The following is a 14,184-nucleotide window of genomic DNA, read 5'->3' as shown; positions in this document are numbered from 1 at the left end:
ATATTACATCAGTTACAGCACCAGCCTTTCATCATCTAAAAAATATTGCTCCAGTAAGAAGACTCTTGTCCAAACATGAACTTTTTTAAAGTTAATCCATGCAAGTTAGAAAGCTCTTAGGCAACTACAACTTGTTCAAAATGCGGAGCAAATTATATTTCTGACTTGCTTTCTTGGTATGCATGAACCCTCTGTGGTCTTGTGCTCGGGTCTGCTGTCTGAGCAGCTAAATGGAATTCAGCCATCACTCATTTTATTATTTACACCTGTGCTTTCCCTACCGACATGTCAAAATGTCGTCTGTGAAAAAGGTCTGGCTGGTTTACACAAGTCGGACATAAATAAGGACCTACTGTGTGTGGACCCACATGTGATCGACTCAAACAAAGAAGATGAAATTGCTGATATTTTGGCCAAATATATGTAGATTTCATGAACTGTGGAAGGCTCCACATTCAAAACAAAAATTCCTCCAACACTGATAGTCCTTGAAAATACTTCTTGGACTCATGTTTCAGCTTTGAGGAGTTCTACCCTGGGAGATGCTTTCAGGAACAGATGAGTTTCTCGTTTGCATTTAAATTCCATTTTAAAACAGAAAAGTCTGTTTTCTGTTTCAGCCCATTTCCTCTTCTAGCTGATTTTTGCATTAAAGTCTTATCCTGTACAGCAGCATTGTTTCTGCGGCTGTGGCTGGGCTCATGAGGGGCCCAGACTCCACAGATAAGCGCATCAGCCATTACCGGGTTCCTCCTTCAGACCTATTAGGTCTTGCAAGGACTTCAAACACCAATTTGTTCTGCAAATAGCCCATTCAATTTGTGCCTGCCAAAGAGAGACACCTCTCTCCCTCTCTGCAGTAATTGAATCTTCAAAGGGACATTTTCCTCTATTTCTGTCAGGTATTAGAGTGATGAATACCAAACGGTCATTTGAACAGAAAGAGAGGATACATGTTTATCCATTTCCAGTTAGACGCTCATCATGCGCCTTGATGATTGCTAGGCTGGAAATTTTAATGGCAGCGCTTGCAGGATCTTCAGTCGAGGATTTTCAATGGTAAGACAGACGAGTTGTGCATTAATATCAGCCTTCTGCAGAAAAGTGAGATTCTGAGCCACTTCTTGTAGTAATTATGTAATTCAGACATAAAGGCGCTTGTGAAATGCTTCACAGGTAAAAACAAGGCTCTCAAGACATGAGCACAATGTTAAGTGTGTGAAGTAGAATTCTCAGTGCTAATTAGAGCGGCAACGATCAAGTATTTTGATAACAGATTAAAAATTTGGTTGGTTTGGTTTCTTTAGTCCTCTCTGGCAGTAAAGTGAATATCTTTCAGTTGTGGATGTTTGAGGACATGGGAAACAAACAACATTTGAAATCTTTGTATGAATCAAACAACTGATCGATTAATGAAAATACATCATTGCAGTCCTAGCACTAAGAAGTACAAAATCTATAAACCCAAGTGAAGCACAGACTGAAGCATTACAATAAATTTAAAGAGGCTTTTAAATCTTCAATATTTTTATTAATTAAATACACCATACTGGAGCAAATGTCTCGGAAAATATCACAAATAAATTTCTCTTTCATTCAGCATTTATATGTTGGTGATGATCTCTACATTACTGACTATGAGCAAATTTCTTCAGTTTTCCATGGGTTCAGGTTTGGAGGGGGGAGGGGAGGACTAGAGCTGAGTGCGGAGGGTCAGATGTACTGTAGCCACGCCTGGACAACGACATTTACATGCATACTGTACATACATGGTAGTTTTACAAATACACCAAGAGAGTGTTCATGATTTGTTTTCCACAAAAAGCCACAGTTTTTTTTAATCCCCATTTTTATATTGATATATACCACCAAAGAAAAAAAGAACACATTCCCCTTTGACAACACTTAAAATATAGAAAGTGGAAACACCATGTTGTTGGGAAATGAGGATAAGAAAAGGAAGAGAGGAAAAATGAAAAGGTCCCGGTTTTCCCCCCAAAATGTCTTTAAACAAATATGCAGAGTTGAAAAGTCTGCATCTCTTTAACCTCATTAGTCTGTTTCTCTTTCCCTCACTTCAGTCACAACATCCTCTGTGTCATTTCATTTTCTCTTCCTGAAGAGTCCCCTTGGATTCTGATCGCTTGTTCTTTTTCTTTTCTTTTTTCTTAATTCCAAGGTCATGGAGTCCTCAGTGTCCCGATTCAGGTGCGTTAAGTGCAAGTATCCACCCATATTTGGGGAAAAGCCAAGGTTGAAGGCTGAGCGTTGGGCACGGGTTGCAGAAATTAAAGTCAGGTTACTTGGTAAGATGGGTAGAGGATTCCTTTAGGGCAAAGGGCCTGGGAGCACAGCTAAAGGCTGGGGTGCTGCTGATCCACGCCGTCTCGGGTGACAATGAGTAAGGGCTAAAATGAAGGCACACATCCTGCTTCCTGCGCCGCCTCTTCCTGCCTAACACACCTGAATAGTGAGAGATAAAAATGAAAATCAAACATCCTTTTAGTTTTAATTTGGGGGCGTCATTATCAGTTCACAAAATGCCATCAATGTTTCACCATGAGAAATAAACTTTCCACCAGCATCCAGTGTTACATTCATTTATTGATCAGCCAGCCTTTGAAAACCATCTGGTGCCCCATTTGCTTTGCATTAACTTAAAAGTGCATCCATGAAGCGATTCTCTTTGGTATAATTAGAAGCACGCTCCAACATAACTGCAGGAGGTGCTCAGTCCTGTGAAACAGAAAAATGTTTTTTCCCCTCCTTTTTTCCTTTATGATTCCAAGGGTGATTTACTTTTCCCTTCATCCCTCAAATCACTAGGAGGGCTTCAGTCTATTAGTAATTGCAAACTCCTACTTGGGGGCTAATTAAAGTGACTGACGCTGGGAGGGTCTCACTCCCCTGGGTCAAAGCAGCTCCGTATGAGAGAGGTAATTTGTCTGTTCTGAACAAAGAGATTAGGAAGAAGCTGGGAAGAAAGCTTAATAACAGAGCATCAAATGTCCTGTGCCGTGAACGCGGACAACACCAATTATGTGGCGGCAAAAATCGCACATAATCAAAACAATGGTCAGTAGATAACAGTGTTTCCGTGTGAGCACTGACTGCTTCATTTTCTGGCTGCTAAACCAGCCTGCGTGTCTATATTCAATCCATGTTGTGCTGTTGAGGATACATGAGGTATATTGATTTTGAGGGCTGTTATCCTACTGTACGTCTGTGTTATTTGAGGCCGTTCCAAATTCTGTTTGAGCGAAAGAGACGAGAATGTGTGTGTGTGATGAAAAGTGCTTCAGCAGCAGGATGGTTCTCCTCATTTCACTCACGGAGATAACAAAAAGCATCCTGAGACTGCTCCCACTGAGAGATGTGTCTCTGTTTATTTAATAATTCTCTCTCTGCTATAATTAAAGCACCAGGGCCAATATTCAGATTGCATTTTAGCATCAATAATTCAGCAGTTTTCACTACAATTGATGTTAGCACATAAATAAACAATGAGGCCTCATATTTACTACACCAGCCATGCTGCTAGAGACGTGGAGGGTGGGAGTAAGGACTTAAACAGACATTTAAAATTAAGCTAGATAATGCAACGGCTTTCAATTTAAAATGTGAGGAGCTCTAAGAGCTCTAAGAGCTGATTTGTAGAAGTGACAAGCCCTTAAAAGGCCTGTGACGTGGAAGGAGGGAGGGAGGGAGGGAGGCTTAATGGAGTTCTACCTCACCTCAAGGTGAAATGCATGCTCCCAACAATATAATTCCTCTTTCAGTCAGAGTCTGACACACTCCAAACACCTCCCATATCTCTCTGTGTGTGCTGTGTGTGCAGACAAGGTATCAATAAAGCTCCTTGTTGTGAGGCAAAAATGATTAGATCTCCTGCGGGCAGAATGAAGCTATCCTGAAGAATGAAGTTATCCTCCGTATATGATTAGGCCTTCTGTTTTGCTTTCACTGGAGGCATCAAGATCAAATCAGGGAAAGCCATGATGACAGCTTTCATGATATACTGGCTGCTGCAGCTTGCCGTCTGTGTTCAACCTCGCGGCCCTGGATACATATTTTTGGCCTTGGAGTAATAACTTAGCCCAGGTGATCCTGGTCTTGTTGATACACTAGTCAAATGCTGTTTTAAACACTCAGTATTAATGGCAGAAAGTGTCATTTTTCAGCACAATTGGAAGTCTGGCTCAGGACAGCAAATAAATTCAAGATGAGTCAAATATGTATCTGCTCGTAACAAACCGAGTGCGAGGACAGCGGCACAAAAAAATGATTTTCACATGTTTTGTGCTGACGGTTAATACAGATTTTCTGAGTGCGTGTCCTCCAACAAGAATGATGGAAAAATCCATTGGCTGTCTAAAAATAAAATTCATCTCTGCTCTGTAAGATTTAATATCCACTGCGTGCCTTGCAGTGAAGTTGAATCGACGACATCAATATAAACAGAGTGAGAAATGTTGGCGTGAAAATTACAGATGTTTTTCTTTTCCTGCTAATGACTCCAGCTGACTGATGACAAGCTTTTACGGACTTGTACTTCATTTTGAGGCCAACAGCTTTCTGGCCCTTTTAATACTTGAAAATGAGACCACAGAAGAACTCTGGAGCACTCTCCACCATCGTGTTTCACTGGTGCAGAGAGAGGGAGAGAGGGAGGGGGTCTTACCTTCTGGTCGGGCAGTAGTGGGTTCGTCTGCAGTGAACTCAAATGGCCGTTGATGAGTGCTGTGGGTCTGTCGTGTTCGCAGAACAGGCTGCCGTTGATGTAGTGGAACCGATCCCCGGGGACGAGCCGGTTCCGGCAGGTGGAACATGTGAAACACTGCGTGTAGGTGGGGAAGGAACCAATCACAACCAGGTAACACTCAATCCTATTATGTAATAACACCTTGGAGCAAACACACATTCTTGTGAACGCAGCGCACCTCTACGTGACTGTGTGCAGGTGTCAGCGGCGGGTGGAAAATACAGGTACAACTAATTAACAGCAAATTGGGTCTTCCCTCGACTAACTGATTAATGGTTTGACCAATGAACTGTCAGAAAAGAGTGAAAATGTCCATCAGAAGTGACCTCAGTTGATGTAAACAAATGTCTTGTAGGTAACGCTTTACATGTTTGCTTAATGACAGTACATTTATTGAGCATCTTTAAATTCCATGGAGACAAATCTTCTCAACGTCTCATCATATGCAGCAGCTCACCACATCACAGGCGGTGGTCTCGTAGGTGTAACAGGAGTGTGTAGCTTCGTAAGAGGAAACTTGAGTTTACCTTGAGATGGTATACGTTGCCCTGTGCCCTCATCACCAGTTCACTGGCTGGAATGGACTGACCACAAGCGCTGCAGGCTCCACTGTTTCCGAATAATCTGTGAGAGAGGAAGAGGGGGTTGGAGAGCATGTGTTACTATGGAACCACTGTATGCATCAGCATAGATTTAGCCTTGTGCAATGAACTGTAGCAGCTACACTTTTGTCTGTTGAGTATCTGACTGAATGAAAACTATATTCAGCGGCAAGTTCACATTCCCCCAGCTCCATTTCGAACTTGAAGGGAAAACATGGAGGAGGGAGGAGGGGAAGAGAATGAAGAAATAGAAAATCATCACAATATCGACAGAAAAATGAATCCTCCAGCACTGCGCTCTCCACGAGCATCTAGCACTGAAACTGCATATTACTTCTGGTGCACATTTTTTGCAACCTAATAATAACCTGGAACATAAGCAATCAGGACCTAAGAGGATTTGATTGTACATCCAGGCGGAGACATAGTGCTTTTGCCATTAGGACTCCTGTGAATGCTCTGTCAGTGCCGTGTTTCCATTAGAAACCCGTAGCTACTCGGGTTGATATATAATGTGCATGGGTTAACCTTTTCAATCATGGTGTCAACACTTTAGATTTGCTTCTGCTCATCTCTTTCGTCCCTAACCTTCTCTCTCTCGCTCTCCCCCTCTCTCTTTCCCTCTGCCTCTTGATAATGAAATGCTTGCTCCAGCTTCCCTTCTATCTTCCTTCTGAGTCCACAATTTAGATTACTTCATCTCGGTGAGCAGCAAACTGAATGAAATTTCGATTTGAGCAGAAAGTAATTTACTGGGATCTGGACCCATTTGTCATCATATCTCACCGGGTGTTTGCTCTATCACTGCACTTTTCCTAAGCAATCAAATAAGACCACGGCATCTGACATGCTCCGGAGAGAAGGGGAGAGAGGGATTGAAAAAAGAAAAGGACGGGGGGAGTGGTTAACACTGGTGTGTGTGCATCAGATAAAGTTGTTTGGCTTGAAAAAAAATTAGCGAAGAGAAAAAAGAAGTGTTGTAAGAATGACATTTTTTGGGGACAGTTTCATGAAAAGTATTTAACAAATTCATGCTGAGACGGAGCGAGGCAATAAATGCCTCTACCATCCCAACCATAACCCAAGCAGTTGTTAGATATATTGACGAACAAACAAGCCAGAGCTCTTTGCAAAGGGATACAGAAATGGCTTTCAATAAGACAGCCTAGGCAGAAGCAAATTTTGTCTTGGCATCATTTGGAAAGGCTCCATCAAAACTCAATTTCAGAAACTAATTAACTGGAGACTGTCGTCACAACACTGCCAATTCTCTGCTTTCACTGGGACAAACACGGTGGTGGAAAATGAACATATAGGCCTCGCTTTAAGACTCATGCTCATGCAGTGTGGAGAAGCAAAACTACACTCCTGCCGCAGAGAACCTTTCTGCATTTCTGAGAGCTGCCTCGTTCCAAAATTCCAAAAGTGTGTTTGTCACATTTGTGTCGGATTTATTCCTCGAGGAGTTTGAGAGGTGTTGAAACAAAGACTACGGGACGTTTTCACCATCGCCTTTTATGTTTCACCAGAGTGGAACTCATAGCAGGTTAATTATTTTACTATTGGACAGCTCTTGATAGTGTTTGATTTAAAGAGCCAAAGCCTTTAGGTGCTCAATTAAGTTGCTATATCGGTTTGAACTTGGGCTCTAATGGCCTCCTCTGCCAGTGACCTACAGCGCAGAGGTGAAGTAGACACCTCGGGTCAGTATAATTAAGGCCGAGGGACTCTTTAATTGCAATGACACATCTGGTTTCAGCTTTTTTCTTCCTCCTAAAGAAATCACTGAATCGTACTGTTTCTGGAGGATGGTTTTATCTTGATTTATCTCTCCTCTTCCCCCCGTGGAATCTGACTTTGCTACGACCAACATGACTGATTAAATTAAATAAGAAAGGGAAAAAAAAGGAAACACATTTGGAGCTGTCTGTTTTCTATACAGGCGATGACTATTGGATTTCATTTCAGCACCGACTGCCAGGTGAAATATAGCATTGCTTGCTGCTGGGCTGTCTGGTAAATGCAGACCTCATTCACCAAGGCCTTTGAGTAGGGTAAAATTACCCCACAACAATGATTTCTGCAACACAGTCCATTAAAAATGCCTCTCTACATCAGCAGCCAAAGCACCTTAAAAGCACTAGGCCATATTGATACTGAAGCAGGGCTTTGCATAATGGCAAGAGCTGCATTAGAGAAAAGGGTGGAGGGGACCGGGGACGGGGTGGGGTGGGTAGATTGCGAGGATGAGGGAGGGCGCACGTGGATCTGTGTTGTGTATATGCATGTGTTTTGGAAAGAAGGGGGATGGGATGGGATAGGGTGGGGTGTGTGTGTGTGTGTGTGGGGGGGGGGGGATCAGCCAAATTACACTTGGTTAATTCAGAGTAACAGATCTGGCCCCAAGTGAATTGAAGGCCTTGAATTAATTCTGTTATGACAAATCAAGATAAACGTTTCCCCTAAATTGCATGCGATTTAATTAATTTCTGAGATCCTGGTTTTTCCCGGGCCTAATAGTTCACATTCTCTTGTGCTGTCATAGTGCTTGAGTGGGCAGGCTTCAAAGTGATATTAAATAACCAACTATTAGATTTACCTCACACGTTCTATTGGAAAAGTGCCATTTAATTACCTAGGCTTATTCAATTAAGGGGACAGCATTCTCACTGAATCCGGCAGCCACAAGTAAATTAATTCTCCCTCTACCAGCAGCCCACAGAAATGCAACATGATCCCCACAACAAATGTAACTTTGGCTTAAAGTTTGACATTAAAGCTTTTGGTGATAAAAACAGGGGCTGCTGCTTGTCCTGCGATGTTTGTGAATATTCCTGCTTGATTGATGGGAGATGGCTATGATCCCGGGCCAGGCATACATCCCGTAATAGCTGTGATGTGAAGCGTTTCCACTCCTGATCAGATGAGCGTTTTCATATCAGCTCTATTTATGCGAGTCTGGAGCTACAGCTTGAAAATGTATGTGGTGCGGGAAGTTTAGCAGTGTATTACTAAAAAATCAGCAAATGGCCTTCACAATAATCCCTCTTCTCTATCTGTCTTTCTCTCTTGCTCTCTCTCAAAAGCCAATTTGGTTAATTAAATGTTTTGTTTGCAGTGTGGCTCTCATTCATTTCGGACACGTCATTGGGAGCGGATACAAGCCAGGGACCAGATCTCATTAGATAAAACCCATCAGGACTAAAGGAAATGGAGGGGGACTATAATTAAAGCATTTAATTGTGTAGACTCACTGTCAGATGTTTTTTTTTTCTCCCCCGCTCCTGTCTTTATCTCTACAGAGATCTCACGGTTCCATAATACGCGTTTTAGCCCTTCCACCAAGCATGCTCTCATTACAAGTGGAAAGGTGTATCCACATTTCCCCCCCCCCTTCCAATTTTAATTACGTTATAGTCCCATTATGAATGAAGTACCCCATTGACTTCCTCATCCTTTTTATGAGGTGGGTGTGAGAGCGCACAGGCACACTTTAGATTCTGAATTATCCGTGCAGATTTAACAGCGGCGTTGCGTGTTCGTGTTGTCTGTACCTCACTTCCATTTTTGACATTATTCATACAAAAGACATGATACAGTAATTTTCATGTGTGTTAGCTGAGAGAAACTTGGACTTGAAAAGGTGTATATATTAAAGTGATCCAAAGTTTAGAGACTAACAATCAAATCAGTTCATTCATAGTGTTCAAATCAATGTGTCCGCTGCTCGAGGGTGACTGAGGAAAGTATTTGAACTTTCAGTAAACTGTGTCTTGTGCCGTCACATCAGACTGCTCCACATTACCAGAATGAGAGTGTCATCAATAAGCTCTGGTTGGGTGTCTGGCACACCTACTAGAATATTTAAAAAGGCTCTCTTTGCTAATTAAATGGTGCTTTTCTGTTATCTACAACAACAAAAAAAAGACCAAAAAAAAAAAAAAAAAATCAAACAATAATCAAGAGTCCAGCGCAAGACACTGTGCACATGTCAGAGCAGAGATAAATCTTACAGGACTCATTTTGTGTCCTTCAGCTGACCATGAGCAGACAAACAGGACAGACATGCAGATGGCCTGCAGGACAACTCTTTTGCTTTGTGCTCTGTCAACGTGCCAGCATGTCTGACCTCCTTCAGGGTAGACCAGGGAGACTTCATCCAGGATACTTTAATGAACACTGATCATGTTAGTACAATCTGAGACATACGTTTCACAGAAATACGCCCAATCCTGCTAATCGTTGCATGACCAGCAGAGATCTCTGTTAATTCAGTTTGAATGTCCTGTTTCTGTCAGTTTCTAACTTGATTTAATATCCTTTCTTAATATAGTCCAGGACTTTGAGAAGTTGTCTGGTTTCTGGGAAACATATTTTTTTTTCTTCTTTAAAATTCATGTAAATGTGAAATGAGTTATCTGACTTGTGCTTCATGTAATCTGTGCTAATAACGACCATCGATAATCTCCCGGAAATTTGTGCTAATCTAACTAACACATGCACGCGCCACAGTCTTTTTCTGACCTGATGTAGTCGTTTCTGCAGAGGATCATGCCGCTTTTTGTGTAGCACGACGTGCCGATTTCACCCAGTTGGGCCTGGCAGCAGGAGCACTTGAGGCATCGGCTGTGCCAGTAGCTGTCCATGGTGTAAAGGAGGAAGCGGTCTGCGATTTTGCCCCCGCAGCCTGCGCACCGCTTCCAGGACAGAGATCCTGTGCCCACCGGCGGTGGCTGACTGCTGCCTCCGGGATTCACCATTGTCCCTAAAAAAAAAAGTTTAAAAAACACACACACACACACACACACACACAGAAGAGATGATGTTAACAGTCCACTGGTTCTACATGTCACACCCAGAAGGTTCATGTTTTTGCCAAAGCAAGTGCTGTTTTGTATACAATGAGGTCAGGACCTGGCATGGGTGACAGGGCTGTGTACTAACAGAGGAATGAGATACAGGTGAATTTATTTATTATCCAATTGAAAAGTCCAGCCCCTTCAACATCTTGTTGCATCAGTGTGGTCTTTGAATGGCTACAAAGCAGAATAGCTGATCTCATAAAGGGAACGTTTCTGAGTCCTGCTCTGCTACAAGAGAGCTACGAGTCATTTAGTGAACTAATCTGCCCTTGATCTCTGTCTCATCCCCGTGCTGTTGCTTCATTGGACCTCTCATGATGAATGTCTGTTAACTGATAACACCGGCAGCCAAAAAAGAACAATTATGCAGCGCGGCTTTTGTCGAGCTGTCCGAAGAAATTCTAAAAATAAATAAAAGCACAATACTTTGCGGCGCAATCCCTCACTCGGTTGCAGTTTGAACTGCTGATTACTACTAAACACAAAGGAGCACTGTATGAAAAGGCTTTGAGCTGACATGTGAAACAGTTCTGCTTATTGGTCCTGTGTTTACCAGGTTTAACACTTGACACTTGCTTGGCCTCTGACCTGATCGATGAATAAAATAAAACAGAGGCATATCCATGATATACCACAGACTTGCTGTAATGATGCGAAGTGTTCTTAATCGAATGCAATGCAGGCACCCACAAAATGAACGTGGCTTCTTTCAGGTATAATCCTCTCCAATTTGGTCAGGCAGACTACATGGATAAAGCCAAATCTTTGTTGAAAGGCAGGTAGGCTAATTAGAGTTGTGGAGGGAGAGGAGGGGGGGTGCACACAGAAAAGCATTCAGTAAGCCCATTAGCGATGGCTCTCAGGGACAAACCGCAGCGAACCTCAGTGCTGATTAAATCTAAAAGCAGATGAATCAAAAGGCCGACCTGAAAGTGACTCCCTGGATAAACAAGACGGACCATCGTCAAGTTTCATTCACAGAGGAGTTTCTTTTTTTTCCCTCGGAGGGACGGAGGGGAAGGGAAGAGGAGAGGAGAGGGAGGGAGAGAGGGGGGTGGCTTTTAACTTAAATGGGCTAACTCAAGTAATTACACGGACAGGCAATTTAGGCGCAGAGACCAAGTCATGGAAAGAGAAGAGAGAGGGAAGAGAGAGAGAGAGAGAGGAGGGGGGTATGAGGCAGCCATATGCTAAAACGTCCTGTCTGCTTCTTTTCATGGAAAATGATAGAAATGTAGCATCACACTGGTGTTATCGCGGGGGAAATGCGTGAGTAGGGGATAAGGAGGAGGAGAATGTCGAACAGAACAACACAGGCTATCAAATGTCACCGCTAGCAAAAAAAAGACAGACACAACAGAAAGACACAAGTAGGCTAGTTTACAAAGAACGACACACATTTGAACGAGTCACACCAACCAGCACCCACCTCGTCTATCTCTTTTAAGTGTAATGGCTGTAAAGTTACCGGGTCGAGGCGCAGGCGGGTGAACAGGTAGGCTACAACAGTCCCACAAAGTACAGGTAGAATGCGGACACAGTGTCGCGCGCGGTCGGCCTCCAGCTCCGCGCGACAGCGAACCTCAAGCGAGGGCTCGGGCTCGAGCTCGGGTGTTCACTGGCAACAAGCGGAGCACCGAGCAAATGGAGTTATCAGATAGTATTTCCACTGGACGGTTCCCGTTTTACTGTTGCCGCTTTAGTGCTGTTTGTTTCGCTGAAACAAAAGGAGTCCATTGCAAGACGTAATTACACATCTACGCATGCCGTAATTTCCTCAGACAGAGAAGTGCGTGTTGTTTTTGGCGAAAAAGAAATGCCGAGGCTGTTATTGACCGTCCTCCGGTCCGCTCTCCGGTCCCGTTAGCTGCTTGTTCTACATGTGTCGCTGACAGGAAGAAACCTCCAGTAAAAACCCCTTTTAGCCGCGTGACGAAGGTGCCGCAGCAGCCAATCGGCGCGCAGTCCATTTAAGAGGAATAACAAATCCAGCCAATCACAGGTGAGGTGAGATTGACTTGGACACGCAGAGACGGATAGAAACGGAGGTGAACGTTAGAGATGGACAGGAGAGAGGTGCGAAAGAAACGGCGAGGAGACGAAGAGAGTGTCAAATGTCCACAGTTAAAAACCTGCTCAAGGGACAGCCCGGAGAGGCTGAGACACCACGGAAACACTTAGGATAAGTCTGTTCTGAGTGTGTGACCTGTTTAATTAGTTTTCATAATAAATTGTGATATCCATTATTTTCTTTAATCGTCTGTTTATAAAGGGAGTGATTTGCGGTCATAACTTAATATAATATAATGAAACTGATGGGTCTCCTTGCTTTCATACAGGAGCACGCTGAACATTTTTAAATACAAGCTGCATGGCAACATCCAGTGCACCACATTCATCTCACGCCTGAGTTTAATTAGTTGACATTCAATAACTACTTAGTTTACCTAGGGTGACTTCAACCTCTGGGAAATATCATGGCCTAATAGCTGCGTAGTGGCGCCATCGTCTGTCACTGAAAATAATCGCAGCGAGGCTTGCTGTCGTTTACAACCTCATTAGGCCTCAGGTCACTGGTTTCAACACCTATTAGGACTAATCTGGAAGACCTCGATTTGGCTGAGATCCTTCAGTTCAATCAGTCTTACAGTTTTAGTTTTTCACCATCATGCAAGACTTCAAAGACAAAATAAATGAGAAGTGATTGCAACAGCTTTTAATAAAAACTAATGTGGTGCTGACATGTTTCCTAACACCATGTTGAAAGAGAAGGGAATTCTTTCCTCTTTTATACCCGAAGCTGAAGCGCTGCAGTGTAGCAGCCTGAAAATGTTATGTGAGAAACAAGTGACGTCTTCAGTCAGACTCAGAAAAAAGTGACGCTATTGGAGAAAAGTTGCCTCGGAGAAAGGTTGTTTGAGATTCACAGGGTTGAGTGGTTTTACATGACAAAACATCTTCATTATAAGATGCCCCTGGATTCATTAGAAAGACATCAGATGTATAAAGATGATCTTTTTCTTGGCTTTAATTGTTTAATTATTCTAGGAGCTCCAAGGAGATCGTGCTGCATCAAGCTGATTTCCCTTTTGGCAAAGCCAATGCTACTCCACCTTGGTTTGAGTCACATTCTCCTGACACGCTCATCAAGCCCCTCACTGACTAGAACAAAAAAACGCACAAGATGGCAAAGAATATCTTTTCCACCAAGGAATGATTAATTGATATAAATGATTAAAACAGTGGGAAATTATGAAACGAATTTGAAAAGGGGCCTCACAGGAAAAGCTTTGTTTGTGTCAGGCCTATTTTAATGAGCTTTTCATAACTGGAAAGAGAAATTACTCTGCGTGTTCTTTTTCTGGAGCTCTTTTGCAAAATAATTATGGCTAGTTGAAGTGAGGAGGAGGAGGAGGTGCAGGGGTCAGGGAGATGTGAGGAGGAGAGGGTTTGGATATGAGGAGGAGTGGGGGGTGTTCCCTCAGAAATTGATCATCTCCTTTCTTCGCTGAGATCTTTCAGTCCTGTGGCAGTTTCCAAGCAGCTGCATTATGAAGCAGACCAGATAAAAAAACACACACACACACACAACAATATGGCGGAACACTATTTCAATGTTTAAACAGGGACAAGAGAGCGTCAGATGTGGCTCGCAGTGTTGATACTCCCCACAGGGGTGATCTCACCGAGATGAAAAGGAGACCACGGTGCTTCATAATGAAGCTGCTTGTCCTGTGGGAAAAAGCAGGAGAGCCACATTCAACATGGTGGTTAACTTCAGATTGGGATTCACTCTGTTATATTCTATTAACATGACACTGAGCCACAAAGAGGCTGCTTTCAATTTGCAAGTTTACACACCACAGGCAATCCTCCTATCTAAACAACATGCAGGTCACCATAACTTTCTCTCACACTCATTTCGTGAGATCACATCAGATTGTTTACCAAGGCAGAG

The 14,184-nt window shown here is 43.0% G+C and overlaps 1 protein-coding gene across 2 annotated transcripts; it reads right to left on the bottom strand.

Annotated features, from left to right (window-relative positions):
• Positions 1 to 1,655: 1,655 nt before the first annotated feature.
• Positions 1,656 to 12,148, bottom strand: lmo4b (LIM domain only 4b). 2 transcript variants are annotated; one of them, XM_010746464.3, is made up of 5 exons: positions 11,656 to 12,148; positions 9,889 to 10,129; positions 5,290 to 5,386; positions 4,682 to 4,837; positions 1,656 to 2,463 (listed from the first exon to the last, which is right to left on the bottom strand). In XM_010746464.3, the coding sequence occupies exons 2-5, from the start codon at positions 10,122 to 10,124 to the stop codon at positions 2,455 to 2,457; spliced, it is 498 nt and encodes a 165-aa protein (XP_010744766.1). In that variant the 5' UTR covers positions 10,125 to 10,129; positions 11,656 to 12,148; the 3' UTR covers positions 1,656 to 2,454. The 2 variants fall into 2 exon arrangements, with proteins under 2 accessions (XP_010744766.1, XP_010744767.1); XM_010746465.3 differs by having other exon boundaries at positions 11,695 to 12,148.
• Between the last annotated feature and the right edge of the window lie 2,036 nt (positions 12,149 to 14,184).

This window comes from Larimichthys crocea, chromosome XVII (genome assembly GCF_000972845.2).
Source record: "Larimichthys crocea isolate SSNF chromosome XVII, L_crocea_2.0, whole genome shotgun sequence".
Taxonomy (NCBI): Eukaryota; Metazoa; Chordata; class Actinopteri; family Sciaenidae; genus Larimichthys; species Larimichthys crocea.
This window is presented reverse-complemented; position numbering and strand designations above follow the sequence as displayed.

Excerpts from the sequence above, each read along its gene's own strand:
- lmo4b (XM_010746464.3), bottom strand. The coding sequence starts at position 10,124 with ATGGTGAATCCCGGAGGCAGCAGTCAGCCACCGCCGGTGGGCACAGGA. Across the intron at positions 5,387-9,888 it reads TGCAGAAACGACTACATCAG|ATTATTCGGAAACAGTGGAG; the intron begins GTCAGAAAAAGA and ends CCTCTCTCACAG. Across the intron at positions 4,838-5,289 it reads GCAACGTATACCATCTCAAG|TGTTTCACATGTTCCACCTG; the intron begins GTAAACTCAAGT and ends ACCTACACGCAG.